The sequence below is a fragment of the Anomaloglossus baeobatrachus genome, chromosome 12 (genome assembly GCF_048569485.1).
Source record: "Anomaloglossus baeobatrachus isolate aAnoBae1 chromosome 12, aAnoBae1.hap1, whole genome shotgun sequence".
In the NCBI taxonomy this organism is placed as follows: Eukaryota; Metazoa; Chordata; class Amphibia; order Anura; family Aromobatidae; genus Anomaloglossus; species Anomaloglossus baeobatrachus.
Genome location: NC_134364.1, coordinates 42,774,725 through 42,797,762, shown reverse-complemented (window position 1 = coordinate 42,797,762; position 23,038 = coordinate 42,774,725). Strand labels below are relative to the sequence as shown.

The 23,038-nt window shown below is 52.7% G+C and overlaps 1 protein-coding gene across 4 annotated transcripts in view; it reads left to right on the top strand.

The window, feature by feature from the left end:
- The window catches only part of SNAPC1 (small nuclear RNA activating complex polypeptide 1), a 48,639-nt gene that overhangs the window by 8,921 nt on the left and 16,680 nt on the right, over nt 1-23,038 (top strand). For all 4 annotated transcript variants that reach the window (XM_075329458.1, XM_075329460.1, XM_075329461.1 and 1 more), the window contains 4 exons: nt 11,324-11,483; nt 20,711-20,851; nt 22,681-22,785; nt 22,861-23,019. In XM_075329458.1, coding sequence (XP_075185573.1) covers nt 11,324-11,483; nt 20,711-20,851; nt 22,681-22,785; nt 22,861-23,019 — 565 coding nt within the window. The remainder of the gene's footprint in view (nt 1-11,323; nt 11,484-20,710; nt 20,852-22,680; nt 22,786-22,860; nt 23,020-23,038) is intronic.

Sequence of the window (23,038 nt, the reverse complement as noted above, 5' to 3'; positions counted from 1 at the left end):
ACATCATACATACACTATAGATTATTAGTTATGTCATGAAAAGGCTGGCTAAGGAGCCATGTGTGGAGGGCCGGAGAGTCCTGTAGCTGGCGAAGGGAGACCCTGCCAGAAAAAAGCACTTGCAACTAATGATTTTTTATTTTTTTTTATATATCTGTGACATTTGACAACTTGGGTAATCGAAAACAAGAGCACTTAAAGGGTCATTCCCAGTTTTAAGGCTGCTTTACATCGCTAGCGATGTCGCTGGTGAAAGTACCCGCCCCCATCGTTTGTGCGTCACGGGCAAATCGCTGCCCGTGGAGCACAACATCGCTAGGACCCGTCATATGGACTTACCTGCCTAGCGACGTCGCTGTGACCGGCGTCACTAAGCTGCCACCCAATAGAAGCGGAGGGGCGGAGATGAGTGGGACGTAACATCCCGCCCACCTCCTTCCTTCCTCATTGAGGGCAGCCGCAGGTACGATGTTGTTCATCGTTCCTGCAGTGTCACACTTAGCGATGTATGCTGCCGCAGGAACGACGAACAATCTGCGTCCTGCAACAGCAACGATATTTGGGATTAGAACGACGTGTCAACGATTAGGTGAGTACTTTTGATCGTTAACGGTCGTTTGTGCGTTTCACACGCAATGATGTTGCTAACGAGGCCGGATGTGCGTCACGAATTCCGTGACCCCCAATGACATCTCTTTAGCGATGTTGTTGCCTGTAAAGTCACCTTTATGCATGGATATTGTCAGTAAGTTGCAAAAGTGCTCTTTTTTACACGAACGTCTTGTTAAAATTTGCAGCCATTCTTGAGATATTAACACTTTTTTCTTCTGTTTACACCTAGTCTCCTAGGAGACCGACCACCGATGCTGGCCAAAATTAGGAGGTAACATCGCTCTTCAGCTTCAATACTATGCCCAATAGAAAAGAGCTTGTAAGCGCTGCTCATGGTCTGATTAGCAGCAAAGGTTGGTCTCCAAGGCAACCAGCTATAAACAGAAGTAAAGTGTTAATATATCAATAACTAGAAGGTGGCCCGATTCTACGCATCGGGTATTCTAGAATTTACGTATTGTGTAGTTCATGTATGATTTTTGTTATATATATATATATATGTTGTTGTGTGTACTTACCAAGTGTTTGTGTAGGGCGCGGTACATGTTCTGGGTGTTGTCTGGGTGTGGCGGGGGGTGAGAGCGGTGTTGTATGTGTGTTGCGTTGTTTGTAGAGCGCTGTGTGTCTGTAGCGTTGTGTGTGTGTTGCGCGGTTTGTGTGTGTGTGGTGTGTTTTGGGGGGAGGTATGTTTTGTGCAATGTGTGTGTTGTGCGGTATGTGCGTATATTTATGTATGCCGCGGTGTTTGTGTGTTGGGTGTTGTGTGTGTACAGCGTTGTCTGTGTGTTTGGGTGTCTGTGTAGGGCGGTGTTTGTGGTTCCCAGTGTGTGTGTGTGTTGTGCAGTGCGCGCGGTGTGTGTGTGTTGGGGGGAGGTGTGCACCTCCCATCGTGCTCCATCCCCCATGCTGCGCACCCCCCATCGTGCTCCATCCCCCATGCTGCACACTCCCCATCGTGCTCCAACTGCCATGCTGCGCACTCCCAAACGTGCTCCATCCGCCATGCTGCGCACTCCCCATCGTGCTCCATCCGCCATGCTGCGCACTCCCAAACGTGCTCCATCCGCCATGCTGCGCACTCCCAAACGTGCTCCATCTGCCATGCTGCGCACCCCCCATCGTGCTCCATCCGCCATGCTGCGCACTCCCAAACGTGCTCCATCCGCCATGCTGCGCACTCCCAAACGTGCTCCATCCGCCATGCTGCGCACTCCCAAACGTGCTCCATCCGCAATGCTGCGCACTCCCAAACGTGCTCCATCCGCCATGCTGCACACTCCCAAACGTGGTCCATCCGCCATGCTGCGCACTCCCCAACGTGCTCCATCCGCCATGCTGCGCACTCCCCAACGTGCTCCATCCGCCATGCTGCGCACTCCCAAACATGGTCCATCCGCCATGCTGCGCACTCCCAAACGTGCTCCATCCGCCATGCTGCGCACTTCCAAACGTGCTCCATCCGCCATGCTGCGCACTCCCAAACGTGCTCCATCCTCCATGCTGCGCACTCCCAAACGTGGTCCATCCGCCATGCTGCGCACTCCCCATCGTGCTCCATCCCCCATGCTGCACCAGCATCAGCCTCTCTGCCCGCAGCATCAGCCTCTCTGCCCGCAGCATCAGCCTCTCTGCCCGCAGCATCAGCCTCTCTGCCCGCAGCATCAGCCTCTCTCCTCCCAGCATCAGCCTCTCTCCTCCCAGCATCAGCCTCTCTCCTCCCAGCATCAGCCTTTTCTGTCCCTAGCATCAGCCTCTCTCCTCCCAGCCTACCCCAGCCTCAGCCTCCCCCAGCATCAGCCTCTCTTCTCTCAGCCTCCCCCTCCCAGCCTTCCCCAGCATCAGCCTCTCTCCTCCCAGCATTAGCCTCTCTCCTCCCAGCATTAGCCTCTCTCCTCCCAGCATTAGCCTCTCTCCTCCCAGCATCAGCCTCTCTCCTCCCAGCATCAGCCTCTCTCCTCCCAGCATCAGCCTTTTCTTTGTCGCTCCATTGGGAGACCCAGACAATTGGGTGTATAGCTATTGCCTCTGGAGGCCACACAAAGTATTACACTTAAAAGTGTAAGGCCCCTCCCCTTCTGGCTATACACCCCCAGTGGGATCACTGGCTCACCAGTTTTGTGCTTTGTGCGAAGGAGGCAACACATCCACGCATAGCTCCACTTTTTAGTCAGCAGCAGCTGCTGACTATGTCGGATGGAAGAAAAGAGGACACATATAGTGTCCCCAGCATGCTCCCTTCTCACCCCACTGTATGTCGGAGGTGTTTGTAAGGTTGAGGTACCCATTGCGGGTACGGCGGCAGGAGCCCACATGCTGATTCCTTCCCCATCCCTTTTTACAGGGCTCTGGGTGAAGTGGGATTTACCGGTCTCCAGGCACTGAGACCGTGCTCCATCTACAGCCCCTGGAGAAGATGCTGGATGGAGCGGAGTACATCAGGGACATGGCCCTGCTTCCTCAAGGTACTCTGTGTCCCCGTGCATTTGGCGCTCACAACCGCAGCATGCTGGGTGTTGTAGTGCGCCGGGGGACATCAGCGCTGCGGCGCCTGTGCCATGGCCTCATTCAGCTTTGCTGAAGCAGGCTCACTTATGGGAATTGGTCGCGCCGGCCGCTGGGACTGCGGCGCGGCTGGCACTTGTAGTGCGCCGGGGACTTCAGCGCGGCCTGCGCTTTTACGGCGGCCGCGCTGATAACTAGAGTCCCCGGCTTTTGCGGCCTGCTTCCGTTCGTTCCCGCCCCCAGACCTGCCAGTCAGGAGAGGGGCGGGACGCTGGCCACTTCCAGGAATCGGTCGCGCCGGCCGCTGGCAGCGGCGCGGCTGGCACTTGTGGTGCGCCGGGGACTTCAGCGCGGCCCGCGCTTTTACGGCGGCCGCGCTGATAACTAGAGTCCCCGGCTTTTGCGGCCTGCTTCCGTTCGTTCCCGCCCCCAGACCTGCCAGTCAGGAGAGGGGCGGGACGCTGGCCACTTCTATGAATCGGTCGCGCCGGCCGCTGGAACTGCGGCGCGGCTGGCACTTGTGGTGCGCCGGGGACTTCAGCGCGGCCCGCGCTTTTACGGCGGCCGCGCTGTTAACTCGAGTCCCCGGCTTCTGGGCCTAGTCTCCCTTCGTTACCGCCCACAGCCCTGACAGTCAGGGTAGGGGCGTGACGCTGCATAGAGCAGAGCTGAGAGCTGGAGTATGTTTTGCATACTCCACCCCTCTCACTGTGTGCACTGTGAATCCGGATTCCCGCACTTTCTCAGGCACGCCCACGGCTTCCTTCTCTACAAGGACACCGGCAGCCATTAGTGTCAGTTTCTGTACGATACAGAGACAAGTGTGGAAGACCCTGGCATTCTGATAGTCACACAATCGCTGTAACAGGCGTTAAGCAGCACCTGTGGTGCTAACCCCACTAGTGCAGAAGTGCACTTATAGATATGCTTGTACTATATACATTGCACTGTTTGGTCGCACGTTGTATATACCCTCCTGGATTATGCGGAGGAGTTATCAGCATATTCTCTGTGTAAAACAAAGGTGCAGAACCACATGTTTTTCTATACAGCTGGTACAGCATGTACGGCTATACGGCCGACAGGTACATAGACTCCCATTGTATGCACTAATGGCCAGGGGATGAGGACGGTGTCTGCAGTATTTACTGACAGTTTTTCTGAGACTATGGCTATGATACTAGAAGCCTAGCAGTCCGGACATGTCTCTCACAATATGGGCACTGTTGAATCATTGATCCATGGCCCCCCTCAGTGTGAATAACTAACAGCTCCGGGAATGTCACACGCATCCCAGAGTCACGGCTCTGCACGGACGTCAGTCCCAGACAGCCTAAGTGGGCTCGCTATGAGCGGCCTCGGTTTCATCAGGGTCCTAACAGAAGGACTCGCTGTGTAATGAGGCGGAAGTAGCGGCTCAGGATTCTGATCCTGAGACCGCTCTCAATCTGGATACACCTGATTGTGACGCCATAGTAAATAATCTTATAGCGTCCATCTATAGAATGTGGGTTATTTCTCACAGCTCCTCCAGTGGAGGAGTCAGCTTCACGTATTTTTCTGGACCACTCTGCCTTCAGAGAGGCAGTCCAGGAACACCACGCTTATCCAGATATGCGCTTCTCCAAAGGCTTAGGATACACGTTATCCCTGTCCCCTGACTTGGTCAAGGACTGGACCCAATGTCCCGAGCGGCATCCTCCAATCTCCAGGCTTGTAGCTAGATCCATAGTTGCAGCGGGAGATGGAACTGCAAACTCAAAGATGCCACTGACAGACAGATGGATCTCTGGTCGAAAGCCATCTATGAGGCTGTCGGCGCACCGTTGGCTCCGGCATTCTCTCCCTTGGGGCACTCCAAGCTATTTCAGCTTGTCTTACACAGATTGACACGGTTACACGTACATCTGTGCCGCAGGTGGCATCCTTAACCTCTCAAATGTCTGCATTTGTTTCTTACGCGATCCAGGTTGTCCTGGACTCTGCGAACCGTGCGGCGGTAGCCTCCGCTACTCCGTGTTTTTAAGCAGAGCCTGGTCTGCTCGTTAAGTGAATGGAAGGCAGATTCTGCTTCCAAAAAAGGTTGCCTAACCAGTTGCCTTTTTCTGCTGACCGACTGTTTGGTGAGCGTTGGATGTAACCATCAAACAGTCCAGGGGTAAGGATTCATCCTTTCCTCAGCCCGGACACAACAAACCCCAACACAGCAAGAGGCAGTCGGGGTTTTCGGCCTTTTCGAGGCTCGGGCAGGTCCCATTTTTCCTCGTCCAATGTGGACTCAAAAGGATCAGAGGAGCTAAGATTCTTAGCGGGCTCAGTCTCGCCCAAAAAAGCGACAGTCTGAAAACCCGCTTCCAAGGCGGCTTCCTCATGACTTGCGGCCTCGGTCGGTAGCAGGCTCTCCCGCCTTGGCGATATTTAGCTGCCATAGGTCAATGACCATTGAGTGTGAGACATTCTGTCTCACGGGTACAGGATAGAGCTCACTTCTCGTCCTCCAACTCGATTCTTCAGAATTTCTCCACCTCCCGGCCGGGCCGCTGCTTTTCTGCAAACAGGGTGCACTCTATAGGCAGAAAGAGTGATGACCCCCGTTCCTCTTCAGGAACAAGGTCACGGTTTTTACCCCAAATTCTTTGCGGTACCTATAACAACGGGCCGTTCCGTCCCGTTCTGGATCTAAAAATGCTCAGCAAGCTCGTGGACACCAGGCGGTTCCGGATGGAATCCCTCCGCCATGTCATCGCCTCAAGGTCCCAAGGATATTTCCTAGCATCATTAGGCATCATGGATGCTTATCCACACGTGCCGATTGATCCAGAGCACTAGCGTTTCTACGCTTCGTTATAGGAGACGAACACCCTCTGTTCGTAGCTCTACCTTCCGGCTAGCGACAGTCCAACTGGTCTTCGCCAAGGTCAGGGCAGCAGTAGTCACAGTCCTGCACTCTCAGGGTCACTCTGTGGTCCCGTATTTAGACGATCTACTTGTCAAGGCACTCTCTTAGGAAACATGCCAACACTGCCCGAACGTTGCGCTGGAGACTCTCTAGAGTTTTGGGTGGATCATCAACTTTTTAAAGTCAGATCCGACCCCGACCCTATCGATAACATATCTAGGCATAGAGTTTCTTACTCTCTCAGCGATAGTGAAGCTGCCGCTAGACAAACAGCATTCACTACGGGCTGCAAGCTCTTCTTTAAGAACCAGTCGCACACATTGAGACGCCTCATGCACTTCCTACGTAAGATGGTAGCAATGGAGGCAGTTCCTTTCGCGCAGTTTTACTGCGTCCACTACAATGGGACATTCTCCGCCAATGGGACGAGGAGTCGACGTCCCTCAACAGAGTCGTCGTTCTTTCTCAGGCGGCCAAGGAATCTCTACGGTGGTGGCTTCTTCTCACCTCTTGGTCAAAAAGAAGGTCCTTCCTATCCCCGTCCTGGGCGATAGTTACGACAGACGCGAGTCTATCAGGGTGGGGAGCAGTTTTTCTCCACTACAGCGCTCAGGGTACGTGGACTCAGCAAGAGTCCACTCTTCAGATCAATGTTCTTGAACACAGAGCAGTGTATCTTGCCCTACAATCCTTCCAACAGCGGCTGGAAAGCAAGCATATCCGACTTCAGTCGGACAGTTCCACAGCGGTGGCATACATCAACCACCAAGGAAGAACGCGCAACCGGCAAGCCTTCCAGGAAGTCCGGCAGGTTCTGATGTGGGTGGAAGACACGGCATCCACCATATCCACAATTCACATCCCAAGTGTGGAAACTAGGAAGCTGACTTCCTAAGTCGCTGAGGTGTGGCCGAAAGAGTATGGTCTCCTCACCCGGACGGGTTTCAGGAGATCTGGCGCCGCTGACAGAGGCCGGACGTCGATCTAATGGCGTCACGGCACAACAACAATGTGCCAGCTTCATGGCACGGTTTCACAATCATCGAGCTCTGGCGGCAAACGCCTTAGTTCAGCATTGGTCGCAGTTCCAGCTACCTTAGGTGCCACCTCTGGCATTGTTGCCCAGAGTACTGCGCTAGATCAAGACCGACTGCGGCCGCGCCATCCTCGTCGCTACAAATTGGCCGAGGATGTTGTGGTACTCGGTTCTGTGGTGCCTCACGGTAGGCTAACCGGGGGCACTACCAGACCAATCAGACTGGCTGTCTCAAGGGCCATTCTTCCATTTGAATTCTACGGCCCTCAACCGGATGGTGTGGCATTGAATCCTGGAACCTAGTGTCGTCAGGATTACCTCAGGACGTGGTTGCCACCATGAGACAGGCTAGCATACCAACGTCCGCCAAGATTGACCACAGGACGTGGAAGATGTTCTTATCTCGGTGCTCGGCGCAGGGTGTTTCTCCCTGGCCGGTTGCATCGTCTATGTTTCCTTCCTTCCTGCAATCTAGGTAGGAAAATGGGTTGTCGCTCAGTTCCCTTTAGGGACAAGTCTCAGCGCTATCTGTATTTTTTCAGAAACGACGACTTCCTCAGGTACGCACGTTCCTACGGGGAGTTTGTCTTCTCAGCACTCCGTACAAGCGGCCGTTAGAGCCCTGAGATCTGAACAAGGTTCTAATTGCTCTCCAGATGCCGCCTTTCGAGCCTTTGAAGGATGTCTCCCTTCCCGTTTTTCACGGGAAGTGGCCTTCTAGTAACGGTCTCGTCTCTTAGGAGAGTTTCCGAGCTAGCAACGCTCTCATACAAACTCCCTTCCTGGTCCTTCACCAGGACAGGGTAGTTCTGCGTCCGGTTCCGGAATTTCTCCCTAAGGTGGTATCCCATTTTCATATCAATCAGGATATCACCTCACCTTCTTTGTGCCCTCGTCCAGTCCATCAATTTCAGAAAGATTTGCATCTGTTGGTTCTGGTGAGAGCACTCAGGTTCTACTTCCCGCATGGCGCTCCTGCGCCACCCGGATGCACTCTTTGTCCTTGTCGCTGGTCGGCGTAAACAGTCGCAAGCTTCCAGATCCACCCTTGCTCGGGGGCTCGAGGAACCAATTCTTGAAACCTACAGTTCTACTGGGCTTCTGGTTCTCTCAAGGCCGAAGGCCCATTCTACCAGAGCCGTGGGTGCATCCTGGGCATTACGGCACCAGGCTACGGCTCAGCAGGTGTGTCAGGCACCCACCTGGTCGAGTCTACTTACTTTTACCAAGCATTATCAGATGCATACCTACGCTTCGGCAGACGCCAGCCTAGGTAGATAAGTCATTCAGGCGGCGGTTGGCCACCTGTAGGAGAGGGCCGTTTGACGGCCCTATCATGAGGTATTCTTTTACCCACCCAGGGATTGCTTTTGGACATCCCAATTGTCTGGGTCTCCCAATGGAGCGACAAAGAAGAAGGGAATTTTGTTTACTTACCGTAAATTCCTTTTCTTCTAGCTCCAATTGGGAGACCCAGCACCCGCCCTGTTTTCTCGGGGTTTTTCTGTTTTTTCGGGTACACATGTTGTTCATGTGGTATGGTTCAGTTCTCCGATGTTTCCTCGGATTGAATTGGTCTTTAAACCAGTTATTGGCTTTCCTCCTTCTTGCTTTGGCACTAAAACTGGTGAGCCAGTGATCCCACTGGGGGTGTATAGCCAGAAGGGGAGGGGCCTTACACTTTTAAGTGTAATACTTTGTGTGGCCTCCAGAGGCAATAGCTATACACCCAATTGTCTGGGTCTCCCAATTGGAGCTAGAAGAAAAGGAATTTACGGTAAGTAAACAAAATTCCCTTCTTCTGTCCCCAGCATCAGCCTCTCTCCTCCCAGCCTACCCCAGCCTCAGCCTCCCCCAGCATCAGCCTCTCTTCTCTCAGCCTCCCCCTCCCAGCCTTCCCCAGGATCAGCCTCTCTCTTCCCAGCCTCCTCCAGCACGCCGTGCTCCTCTGCCGACACAGATCCGATCGCGCACACACACACACACACACACACACACACACACACACACACACACACACACACACACCCGATCGCATACACTCACACACCCCCGATCGCATACACTCACACACACCCGATCGCATACACTCACACACACACACATTGACGATATTGCACATACGCGCTCACACTCACAACATCCGGAGATACCACATGCTTCTGGCCATGTGATCCTCCGGCAGGTCCTGGAAGTTCACTGCACAGTATCGCCGCCGAGAAGCAAGCGATATCCCAGGATGTTGTGAGTGTGTGGATGCGATGTGATGTGTGTGTGAGGTGTGTGTGAGAGTGAGTGTGATCTGATGTGTGTGTGTTGTTATGTGTGTGTGTATGTTCCGCCGCTGCAGGACCTTGATGCGCTGGTAACTATGCTACCATGGTTGCCAGCGTATCCCGTCCCCCGCTCGCACGGGAGCCCACACCAGCATACGGCGGCAACCCCAGCAATGCGAGGGAATGTGGAGTTGTGGCTCCGTGTCGGTCGGTTCGGGGAATGCGTGCGGGGGGCGGGGCCAGAGCGAGCGTGCATTGCGTGAGGGGGGCGGGGCGTGGGCGAGTTGCCTGGGCGAGCGGCCAATCCGTGCGGGGGGGCGAGGCCATGGCAAGCCCAGCGGCCAATCAGCTTTGTGTCACCGTAAGGACACAATTTTGGAGCAAGACAGACAGACAGACAGACAGAATAAGGCAATTATATATATAGATGGATGAAAAATTGAATGCGCAGTAAATTGCAAAACTCATTTCCTGTGATAAATGGACAATTTGCAAATCAATTCATTAAAACATTATGTTGTCTAAAGGGGGCTTTACACGCTACGACATCGCTAATGCGAACTCGTTGGGGTCACGGAATTGGTGACGCACATCCGGCCGCTTTAGCGATGCCGTTGCGTGTGACACCAATCAGCGATTTTGCATCATCGCAAAAACGTGCAAAATCGGTGACATGGGGGTCCATTCTCAAAAATCGTTACTGCAGCAGTAACGAAGTTGTTCCTCGTTCCTGCGGCAGCACACATCGCTCCGTGTGACACCGCAGGAACGAGGAAGCTCTCCTTACCTGCCTCCCGGCCGCTATGCGGAAGGAACGAGGTGGGCAGGATGTTACGTCCCGCTCATCTTCGCCCCTCCGCTGCTATTGGGCGGCCACTCAGTGACGTCGCTGTGACGCCGCACGGACTGGAGGCGGTTCGCCGGTCACAGCGACGTTGCCGGGCAGGTAAGTATGTGTGATGGGTCTGGGCGATGTTGTGCGCCACGGGCAGCGATTTGCCCGTGTCGCGCAACAGATGGGGGCGGGTACCTACACTAGCGATATCGGTCCCGATATCGCAGTGTGTAAAGCCCGCTTAAGTCCTGAAAAATCACTTCAATGTGCTGACTGCTCGGTGTCTCCTGTCTACAGAACTTGTGGAGTGCCTTCCATCTCCAGCTGCAGATATGCCCAGACTGATTGCATGATATGGGGAGGGGGTCTTTGTCTCCTTCTTTCTTGTCACTGAACCTACATATAGGCATTAGGCTATGTGCACACGTGTGCGCTCTGCACCGCACCGAAAATGTGCGCTTCAGAGCGCAGCTGAAAAGCTGCGTTCTGAAGCGCATGGTGCCGGCAGATTGGTGCGCTCTGCATGCTGCCTCTCCCTATAGACAGCATGCAGAACGCACGAAATAAGTGACATGTCACTTCTTAGAACGCAGCGATTCGGCAAGCAGCCGAATCGCTGCGTTCTAACATGCCACATGCGCACGGCTCCTGCACAATCTCCATAGATTGTGCAGGGGACGCAGGACGCATGCAGTTACGCTGCGGTGCAGAACGCAGCGTAACTGCATGTAATACGCACACGTGCGCACATACCCTCAGACAGCTTTCTGTTTAGGGAAAACAAAATATTGGACAATAGCAGGTGCAATGCATTCTTTGGAGTAAAGGAAAGGGCGTTCTAGCTCCTATTGTGCTGGCAGAATCCTAATGAAGAGAAACGCTCTCTTATTCTGGTACATACGGTATATTGTAGTTTATTAATCTCCACGTATAAGGTTTTTTAAATGTTCACAAGTCACGGCCCCGAGCATGGACCTCAACGTCCTGACCTGAACTCGGCTGTCTCATAGGCATATATGAGACTGTTGATTTGAAGCAGAGCCCTGATAGCGGTCTGTCCTTGCACCATGTGTGGGATGCATTTATCTGGCCGTGGCTGAATAGACCTCTCCTTTATGTTGTTCTTGTCCGTGTACATTAATGACTTCTTCCTTGTTTTGCAGCGGTGGGATGAGGAAACTGGAGTGTAACCGGTTCTCAAGGGAAGTACTCTCAGTTGCCTCGGCTTATTTCCTTCCACCGTACACATTTCAGATTCGAGTGGGTGCCATGTACTTACTGTACGGTCTGTACAACACGCAGCTCTGTCAGCCCAAGCAGAAGGTATCATTTTTGCTGTATGCAATCACACTTTTTTTTTTTTTTACTGTCACATGGCCGGCGTCAAAGTATTTAAGGACCCGCAAACATTTGTCCATCTATTGGGATGTAACCATCCTAAAAGTCAATATCGACCCTTTATCCAGCCTTGCCACATGACTTAGAATAAGACATGTGTTTCGGGATGTTTGCCACTCCTCAGTGCGCAGTAAGAAACCAAATCAGATCTTTTGCACTGAGGAGGGGCAAATAAACTGAAACACGTGTCTGCCAGTGGAATTTCTGGTTTTGCTTCTTGTGCTTAAGGCCCAGTCACACTAAGCAACATCGCTAGCAACATCGCTGCTAACGAACAACTTTTGTGACGTTGCTAGCGATGTTGCTGTGTGTGACATCCAGCAACAACCTGGCCCCTGCTGTGAGGTCGTTGGTTGTTGCTGAATGTCCTGGGCCATTTTTTAGTTGTTGCTCTCCCGCTGTGAAGCACAGATCGCTGTGTGTGACAGCGACAGAGCAACAACTAAATGTGCAGGCAGCAGGAGCTGGCTTCTGCGGAGGCTGGTAACCAATGTAAACATCGGGTAACCAAGAAGCCCTGTCCTTGGTTACCCGATATTTACCTTTGATACCAGCCTCCTCCGCTCTCACTGTCAGTGCCGGCTCCTGCTCTGTGCACATGTAGCTGCAGCACACATCGGGTTAATTAACCCGATGTGTGCTGTAACTAGGAGGGCAAGGAGCCAGCGCTAAGCATTGTGCGCTGCTCCCTGCTCTGTGCACATTTAGCTGCAGCACACATCGGGTAATTAACCCGATGTGTGCTGTAACTAGGAGAGCAGGGAGCCAGCGCTAAGCATTGTGCGCTGCTCCCTGCTCTTTGCACGTGTAGCTGCAGTACACATCGGGTAATTAACCCGATGTGTGCTGTAACTAGGAGAGCAAGGAGCCAGCGCTAAGCGGTGTGCGCTGCTCCCTGCTCTGTGCACATTTAGCTGCAGCACACATCGGGTAATTAACCCGATGTGTGCTGTAACTAGGAGAGCAGGGAGCCAGCGCTCAGTGTGTGCTGCTCCCTGCTCTCTGCACCTGTAGCTCCGTGCGGTGGTAACCAAGGTAAATATCGGGTTGGTTACCCGATATTTACCTTAGTTACCAAGCGCAGCATCTTCCACGCGGCGCTGGGGGCTGGTCACTGGTTGCTGGTGAGCTCACCAGCAACTCGTGTAGCCACGCTCCAGCGATCCCTGCCAGGTCAGGTTGCTGGTGGGATTGCTGGAGCGTCGCAGTGTGACATCTCACCAGCAACCTCCTAGCAACTTACCAGCGATCCCTATCGTTGTTGGGATCGCTGGTAAGTTGCTTAGTGTGACTGGACCTTAAGTCCTGTGGTAAGACTCGATAAAGGGTCAATATTGACTTTTAGGATGCTGGCGACAGAGATCAAATCCTCTTCTTTCTCAAGCGACTATGTGCATATTTAATTTCCAAGAGGGGCATTGTATGGCCTATAAGTCTCCTTACACCAGCATGTCAGGTATGTTACTCTTCACAAGGAGAAACATTCCTCCTTAGACCACCTCTGCAAAATAATTTACCAATGTAGTAACCGCAGAGGGATCTGGTGTCTCCTGGAAACCATCAACAAGCAGGTTAGCTGCTGCTGCCTATTAAGAATTCTTATTATTTAGGCTATGACCAGTGTGACAGGTCCGCTCTGCGCTTTACTTGGGTGTTTGATGTGGGCAACCCCTTCACATTATAGGAAGTATCCCAACAATGAGCTAATCATTGGGGGAAGAGACTGGCTAATGTGCAATAATGTGCTGGGTTTCCCAGAGGAAAACCAGATTTTGTAGCCACAATATGTCCTAGGGTTTTGGGCAAGACTAAGGGTCACTTTGCACACGACGACATCGCAAGCCGATGCTGCGATGCCGAGCCCTGATAGTCCCCACCCCCGTCGCAGCAGCGATATCTTGTGATAGCAGCCGTAGTGAACATTATCGCTACGGCAGCTTCACATGGACTCACCTGCCTTGCGATGTCGATCTGGCCGGCGACCCGCCTCCTTATTAAGGGGGCGGGTCGTGCGGCGTCATAGCAACGTCACACGGCAGGCGGCCAATAGAAGCGGAGGGGCGGAGATGAGCGGGACGTAAACATCCCGCCCACCTCCTTCCTTCCGCATAGCCGGCGTGAGCCGCAGGACGCAGGTAGATGTTCCTCGCTCCTGCGGCTTCACACACAGCGATATGTGCTGCCGCAGGACCGAGGAACAACGTTGGACCATCACGTCAGCATAATCATGGAATTCCCAGACACTGCACCGATCATACGATTACGACAATTTTGCGCTCGTTAATCGTATCATCTAGGATTTGCACACTACGATGTCGAGTGCGACGCTGGAATTGCGTCACTTTCAACATGACCCCTCCGACATCGCACCTGCGATGTCGTAGTGTACAAAGTGCCTTTTAGAGGTTTTCTGGTTTTGGAAAACCCTTGTCCCCCAAAAAACATGTGCTTTACTCACCCTCCCTGGGTCCCTCGCTAAGTCTCCACCACTACTGCCAGTGTCCGTTACTGTTTGCAGCTCTGTCGTCATGATAACATCTCTACAGCCAATCACTGAGTTTGGCAGCTCTGCCCGCATAGACCGCACGAGCCAATGAGTTTGCTGATTGGCTGCAGTGCTGTCGACGTGACAATAATTGACACCGGTGCAGCAGTAGAGACCCACGGCTGGACCCAGGGAGGTTGACCGGTAAGCGACATTAACTGCGCACTGATCGGCTACATAGAAGCTGTTCAGTAGTCATTTCTTTGTCGCTCCTAATTGGGAGACCCAGACAATTGGGTGTATAGCTACTGCCTCCGGAGGCCACACAAAGTATTACACTTAAAAGTGTAAGGCCCCTCCCCTTCTGGCTATACACCCTCCCGTGGGATCACGGGCTCCTCAGTTTTCATGCTTTGTGCGAAGGAGGCACACATACACGCATAGCTCCACTGTTTAGTCAGCAGCAGCTGCTGACTATGTCGGATGGAAGAAAAGAGGGCCCATACTAGGGCCCCCAGCATGCTCCCTTCTCACCCCACTTTTTGTCGGCGGTGTTTGTTAAGGTTGAGGTACCCATTGCGGGTACGGAGGCTGGAGCCCACATGCTGCATCCTTCCCCATCCCCCTTAGGGCTCTGGGTGAAGTGGGATTTTACCGGTCTCCAGGCACTGAGACCGTGCTCCATCCACAGCCCCTGGAGAATCTGCTGGAATGGAGCTGAGTATCGCCAGGGACAGGCCCTGCTACGTCAAGGTACTCTGTGTCCCCGTACATATCGCGCGCACACCGCAGCGTTGCTGGGTGTGTTAGTGCGCCGGGGACAACAGCGCTGCGCGCTGGTGCCATTCCTATCTACAGCCTTGCTGAGAGGGGACATGTATCTGAAACTGCCGCGCGGCCGCTGTTGTCAGTTTTTTCGCTGCGGCGCGGCTGGGACTTGTGGTGCGCCGGGGACTTCCGCGCTGGCCGTGCATATATCACGGCCGCGCTTATTACTCGAGTCCCCGGCTTTTTGCGGCCTAGTTTCGTTTCGTTCCCGCCCCCAGGCCTGCCAGTCAGGGGAAGGGCGGGACGCTGCACAGAACGTCAGCGCAGAGGGCTGGAGTCTGCTTTGCATACTCCAGCCCTCACACTGGGCACAGTGGGACGCCAGTTTCCCGCACTTTGTTTGAGGCACGCCCACGGTCTGCCCCTCTTCACAAGATGCCGGCAGCCATTCCTGTCTGCAGTCTGAGCTGGAGAGAGGAGACTGGGAGACCCAGACACGGGATTCTGGTGCCCACACACCCGCTTTTCAGCGGGCGGTAAGCTGCCCTCAAGGGCTGACCCCCACTGGTGCCGAAGTGTATATTGTATTTTATGCTTGCAGCTTTACATTGCACTGTACGGTCGCTGGGGATTCTCTGCTATATACCCTCCTAGTTTTCTCAGAGGACACAACAGCATGTCGACCGCAAAAAGCAAAGGTGCCAAGGCACAGGCTTTCTATGCTGCTTGTACCGCTTGTGGGGCTGTTCTACTGGCAGGTTCCACTGACCCCCACTGTGTGCAGTGCTCGGCCCCTGTGGCACTTGCTCGGCCGGGGCCTCTGCTGGAGGTGACCCAGGCAGAACCTCCTGTGAATACTGTCCAGGTGACAGGGACGGAGTTTGCAGTCTTTGCTGACAGATTGTCTGTGACTATGACTAAAATTCTTGAAACATTGCAGTCTAGACCAGTAACTCAGGCCATGGACACTGTTAACTCATTGCTCCCTGGTCCCCCTCAGTCGGAACAGCTCCGGGATCCGGGGGTGTCTCTTGCATCCCAGGGTGATGGCTCTGACACGGACGACAGTCCCAGACAGCCTAAACGAGCTCGCTATGAGCGGCCCTCGACTTCATCACACTGGTCAGGGTCCCAGCAGGACTCTCTGTATGATGAGGCGGAGATTGCTGATCAGGATTCTGATCCTGAGACCGCTCTCAATTTGGATACACCAGATGGTGACGCCATAGTGAATGATCTTATAGCGTCCATCAATAAAATGTTGGACATTTCTCCTCCTGCTCCTCCTGTGGAGGAGACAGCTTCACAGCAGGAGAAATTCCATTTCAGGTATCCCAAGCGTAAATTAAGTGTCTTTCTGGACCACTCTGACTTTAGAGAGGCAATCCAGAAACACCACGCTTATCCGGATAAGCGTTTTTCCAAACGGCTTAAGGATACACGTTATCCTTTTCCCCCGGACGTGGTCAAGGGCTGGACCCAGTGTCCCAAGGTGGATCCTCCAATCTCCAGGCTTGCAGCTAGATCCTTAGTTGCAATGGAAGATGGAGCGGCACTTAAAGATGCCACTGACAGGCAGATGGAGCTCTGGTTGAAATCCATCTATGAAGCTATCGGCGCGTCGTTTGCTCCAGCATTCGCAGCCGTATGGGCACTCCAAGCTATTTCAGCTGGTCTTGCACAGATTGACACGGTCACACGTACATCTGCTCCGCAGGTGGCACCCTTAACCTCTCAAATGTCTGCATTTGCGTCTTACGCGATTAATGCTGTCCTAGACTCTACGAGCCGTACGGCAGTGGCGTCCGCCAACTCCGTAGTTTTACGCAGAGCCTTGTGGTTAAGAGAATGGAAGGCAGATTCTGCTTCCAAAAAGTGTTTAACCAGTTTGCCATTTTCTCGTGACCGACTGTTTGGGGAGCGCTTAGATGAAATCATTAAACACTCCAAGGGTAAAGATTCATCTTTACCTCAGCCCAGACAAAATAAACCCCAACAGAGGAGAGGACAGTCGGGGTTTCGGTCCTTTCGAGGCTCAGGCAGGTCCCAATTCTCCTCGTCCAAAAGGACTCAAAAGGATCAGAGGAGCTCAGATTCTTGGCGGACTCAGTCACGCCCAAAAAAGACAGCCGGAAGACCCGCTACCAAGGCGGCTTCCTCATGACTTTCGGCCTCCTCTCTCCGCATCCTCGGTCGGTGGCAGGCTCTCCCGCTTTGGCGACATTTGGCTGCCACAGGTCACAGACCGTTGGGTGAGAGACATTCTGTCTCACGGGTACAGGATAGAGTTCAGCTCTCGTCCTCCAACTCGCTTCTTCAGAACTTCTCCACCTCCCGACCGAGCCGATGCTCTGCGGCTAGCGGTGTCCACTCTGAAAGCGGAAGGAGTGGTGACCCTCGTTCCTCTTCAGGAACAAGGTCACGGTTTTTACTCCAACTTGTTTGTGGTGCCAAAAAAGGACGGGTCATTCCGTCCCGTTCTGGATCTAAAACTGCTCAACAAGCACGTAAAAACCAGGCGGTTCCGAATGGAATCCCTTCGCTCCGTCATCGCCTCAATGTCTCAAGGAGATTTCCTAGCATCTATAGACATCAAGGATGCTTATCTCCACGTGCCGATTGCTCCAGAGCACCAGCGTTTTCTACGCTTTGTTATAGGAGACGAACACCTTCAGTTCGTAGCTCTGCCTTTCGGGCTGGCGACAGCCCCACGTGTCTTCACCAAGGTCATGGCAGCAGTAGTAGCAGTCCTGCACTCTCAAGGTCACTCTGTGATCCCGTATTTGGACGATCTACTTGTCAAGGCACCCTCTCAAGAGGCATGCCAACACAGCCTGAACGTTGCGCTGGAGACTCTCCAGAGTTTCGGGTGGATCATCAACTTTTCAAAGTCAAATCTAACTCCGACCCAATCGCTAACATATCTTGGCATGGAGTTTCATACTCTCTCAGCAATAGTGAAGCTTCCGCTGGACAAACAGCGTTCACTACAGACAGGGGTGCAATCTCTCCTTCAAGGCCAGTCTCACCCCTTGAGACGCCTCATGCACTTCCTAGGGAAGATGGTAGCAGCAATGGAAGCAGTCCCTTTCGCGCAGTTTCATCTCCGTCCACTACAATGGGACATTCTCCGCCAATGGGACGGGAAGTCGACGTCCCTCGACAGAGACGTCTCCCTTTCTCAGGCGGCCAAGGAATCTCTTCGGTGGTGGCTTCTTCCCACCGCTTTGTCGAAAGGAAAGTCCTTTCTACCCCCATCCTGGGAGGTAGTCACGACAGACGCGAGTCTATCAGGGTGGGGAGCAGTGTTTCTCCACCACAGGGCTCAAGGGACGTGGACTCAGGAAGAGTCCACCCTTCAGATCAATGTTCTAGAAATCAGAGCAGTGTATCTTGCCCTACAAGCCTTCCAGCAGTGGCTGGAAGGCAAGCAGATCCGAATTCAGTCGGACAACTCCACAGCGGTAGCGTACATCAACCACCAAGGTGGAACACGCAGTCGGCAAGCCTTCCAGGAAGTCCGACGGATTCTGACGTGGGTGGAAGACACGGCTTCCACCATATCCGCAGTTCACATCCCAGGCGTGGAAAACTGGGAAGCAGACTTCCTCAGTCGCCAGGGTATGGACGCAGGGGAATGGTCCCTTCACCCGGACGTGTTTCAGGAGATCTGTCGCCGCTGGGGGATGCCGGACGTCGACCTGATGGCGTCACGGCACAACAACAAGGTCCCGGTTTTCATGGCACGGTCTCACGATCACCGAGCTCTGGCGGCAGACGCCTTAGTTCAAGATTGGTCGCAATTCCGGCTACCTTATGTGTTCCCACCTCTGGCATTGTTACCCAGAGTGCTGCGCAAGATCAGGGCCGACTGCCGTCGCGCCATCCTCGTCGCTCCAGACTGGCCGAGGAGATCGTGGTACCCAGATCTGTGGCACCTCACGGTAGGCCAACCATGGGCACTACCAGAACGACCAGACTTGCTATCTCAAGGGCCGTTTTTCCACCTGAATTCTGCGGCCCTGAACCTGACTGTGTGGCCATTGAGTCCTGGATCCTAGCGTCTTCAGGATTATCTCGAAAGGTTATTACCACCATGAGACAGGCTAGAAAACCATCCTCCGCCAAGATCTACCACAGGACGTGGAAGATATTCTTATCTTGGTGCGCTGCTCAGGGAGTTTCTCCCTGGCCTTTTGCATTGCCTACTTTTCTTTCCTTCCTGCAATCCGGGTTGGAAAAAGGTTTGTCGCTCAGCTCCCTTAAAGGACAAGTCTCAGCGCTATCTGTATTTTTTCAGAAACGCCTAGCACGACTTACTCAGGTACGCACGTTCCTGCAAGGAGTTTGTCATATCGTCCCTCCTTACAAGCGGCCGTTAGAGCCCTGGGATCTGAACAAGGTTCTAATTGCTCTCCAGAAGCCGCCTTTCGAGCCTATGAAGGATGTTTCCCTTTCTCGTCTTTCACAGAAAGTGGCCTTTCTAGTAGCGGTCACGTCTCTTCGGAGAGTGTCCGAGCTAGCGGCGCTCTCATGCAAATCTCCCTTCCTGGTGTTTCACCAGGACAAGGTGGTTCTACGTCCGATTCCTGAGTTTCTCCCTAAGGTGGTATCCCCCTTTCATCTCAATCAGGATATCACACTACCTTCCTTGTGTCCTCATCCAGTTCATCAATTTGAGAAACGTTTGCATTTGTTGGATCTGGTCAGAGCACTCAGGATCTACATTTCCCGCACGGCGCCCTTACGCCGCTCGGATGCACTCTTTGTCCTTGTCGCTGGTCAGCGTAAAGGGTCGCAAGCTTCCAAATCCACCCTGGCTCGGTGGATTAAGGAACCAATTCTTGAAACCTACCGTTCTGCGGGGCTTCCGGTTCCTTCAGGGCTGAAGGCCCATTCTACCAGAGCCGTGGGTGCGTCCTGGGCATTACGGCACCAGGCTATGGCTCAGCAGGTGTGCCAGGCGGCTACCTGGTCGAGTCTGCACACCTTTACCAAGCATTATCAGGTGCATACCTACGCTTCGGCGGACGCCAGCCTAGGTAGACAAGTCCTTCAGGCGGCGGTTGCCCACCTGTAGGACAGGGCTGTTTGACGGCCCTATCACGAGGTATTCTTTTACCCACCCAGGGACTGCTTTTGGACGTCCCAATTGTCTGGGTCTCCCAATTAGGAGCGACAAAGAAGAAGGGAATTTTGTTTACTTACCGTAAATTCCTTTTCTTCTAGCTCCAATTGGGAGACCCAGCACCCGCCCTGTTTTCTTAGGGATTTTTGTTTTTTTCGGGTACACATGTTGTTCATGTTGAATGGTTTCAGTTCTCCGAGGTTTCTTCGGATTGAATTTGTCTTTAAACCTGTTATTGGCTTTCCTCCTTCTTGCTTTTGCACTAAAACTGAGGAGCCCGTGATCCCACGGGAGGGTGTATAGGCAGAAGGGGAGGGGCCTTACACTTTTAAGTGTAATACTTTGTGTGGCCTCCGGAGGCAGTAGCTATACACCCAATTGTCTGGGTCTCCCAATTGGAGCTAGAAGAAAAGGAATTTACGGTAAGTAAACAAAATTCCCTTCTTAATAGCCTTCTTGCGCAGGCTGGCTGCACTTCCATGTGCGCTGAATGATCGGTAATAGATCAGCGCCTCCGGTTATTCTTGGTTCAGACTTTTATCCACAGACATGACTTTATTTACAAAATGTTATGCTGAATGGCAAAGTTGCCTAAAGGCGTTGAGAGTAGAGTGTGAGGTGGCATTTTATATTTTAGGGTGGGTGACACTGAAGGTGACGTATGGTTCTTCTTCAGTACCAGGCGGGCGGGTCACGATATAGACACATTAAAGCTGTTGTGTTTTTTGATGAGAGACTGAAGGTATGACTACCCTCTTTGATTTTGTACAGATTCGTGTATCCCTGAAGGACTGGGCTGATGTAGAACAGTTTCATCAGGAGCTAATCAGCGCGCAGCATTTAGACGCCGTGTACATCTTCAGACAGATGCGTCGTATGCGGGCATTTTATTTCACGGCGATGCCCACTTTGGTAAGTCAGCGGGAGGAGGACGGGTTTATCACACATTACTGCTCGTCATGTTAGACAATCGCGATCTTCATGGTGTGCGCTCCGCTGTCAGCTATCATTGATAGCAGTGCATCCTCTACAGGTAGGATCTTCACCTATTAGCCAGAATGGAGACTGCCTACAAGAAGCATGTCCTGCTACACCGGCCCCCTCCTCATTTGTGCCTTACAGTGAGAGCCTATTGATATAAATGGGCACTGTGTAATGCTTTATTCTCCCTGCTGCGTCATGTGGACATTATACGGGGGGGGCTCCCATTCTATGGACCCTCCCTCTAAGCCAAAAAGCAGCTCCAACCATGATTCATCCAGCCAGGATCTAATAATGCATTCTCCATGCAGCTGCAGGAATATTGGAAGCTCGTCCCTTAATGATCATCTTATTGCTGAGATGGGGTTGTCAGATTTTTTTTTTTTTTATTAACCCATTCCTGTCTTATTCATTTATGAATGTAATGACAGAACCTCGGTGAAGACTGACACACAGAATGAGAGTGATAGAAAGAGACGTAACAGTGCCGATCTATGGAGAGTTAGGTGACATCGTTGTCATTGCTGCCTTTTGTACTACCTACATTTACTATACAGGTAGTAACATTTGGAATTCAGGACCCCACTGCCTTCTTTGATATTCGTGTAGCTCATAAAGTCCTTTAGTTGTCCATAATTACAAGGCTGTACAGACACTGGGCGTATGTTGGGACACTGGGCTTATGTTGGGACACTGGGCATATGTTGGGACACTGGGCTTATGTTGGGACACTGGGCTTATGTTGGGACACTGGGCGTATGTTGGGACACTGGGCGTATGTTGGGACACTGGGCGTATGTTGGGACACTGGGCGTATGTTGGGACACTGGGCGTATGTTGGGACACTGGGCGTATGTTGGGACACTGGGCGTATGTTGGGACACTGGGCGTATGTTGGGACACTGGGCGTATGTTGGGACACTGGGCGTATGTTGGGACACTGGGCGTATGTTGGGACACTGGGCGTATGTTGGGACACTGGGCGTATGTTGGGACACTGGGCGTATGTTGGGACACTGGGCGTATGTTGGGACACTGGGCGTATGTTGGGACACTGGGCGTATGTTGGGACACTGGGCGTATGTTGGGACACTGGGCGTATGTTGGGACACTGGGCGTATGTTGGGACACTGGGCGTATGTTGGGACACTGGGCGTATGTTGGGACACTGGGCGTATGTTGGGACACTGGGCGTATGTTGGGACACTGGGCGTATGTTGGGACACTGGGCGTATGTTGGGACACTGGGCGTATGTTGGGACACTGGGCGTATGTTGGGACACTGGGCGTATGCTGGGACACTGGGCGTATGCTGGGACACTGGGCGTATGCTGGGACACTGGGCGTATGCTGGGACACTGGGCTGTTCGTCGACACTGGGCTGTGCGGCGGCGACACTGAGCTATATGAGGCTGGGCTGCGTGGTGGCAACACTGGTCTGTGTGGCGACATTGGGCTGCGTTGTAACGACATCGGGTTCTGTAAGTATTGGTATGGCGCCGTCAGGATAGCATGCACCAGGCTACCTTTAAATTTTAAAGGCCGCATTCAGACTTCAGGTGTATGGATCATGATTTCCAGGCCGGCGGCTGCTTTTCTGACCCCAATGCAACAGCCACATATATCAGATTGTTGAGTTCAGGTCAGGAGAATGGCGGCCGGTTCGGAAATGTGAATGCAGCCAACTGTATAGGAAAGCCCAGCTGAGCGTGGTGTAACTGTGGGACACTTTGACACCATTTATTTTGCATTTTTTACAGCTGACTTTTAAGTCACAGAAGAGCACACAACGCGAAGTGAGCAAGGAGGAATTTCTGGAAAAAAAGGACAGAGTGGCTGACCTAATGACGCCAGAATCATTGGAGGTAACGTCATCTATGTCGCTTTTAATATCATTTCAATTTGTTCTGGATTTTTATTCTTTTTTTTTTTTTTTTAAGGAAATCATGAATATTCAAGAGCACTACCAGAAAACGAAATGTCATCTCTCTTCTGATAAATCCCAGCCGGATAAGACGCTGAGCTTGATAAAAGAAGATTTTACGGATAATCTACAGTCTTTAGTAGAGGGTTATCACTTCTGGAAGCAAGAAAAAAGGGTAAGAGAAAACCAGCATC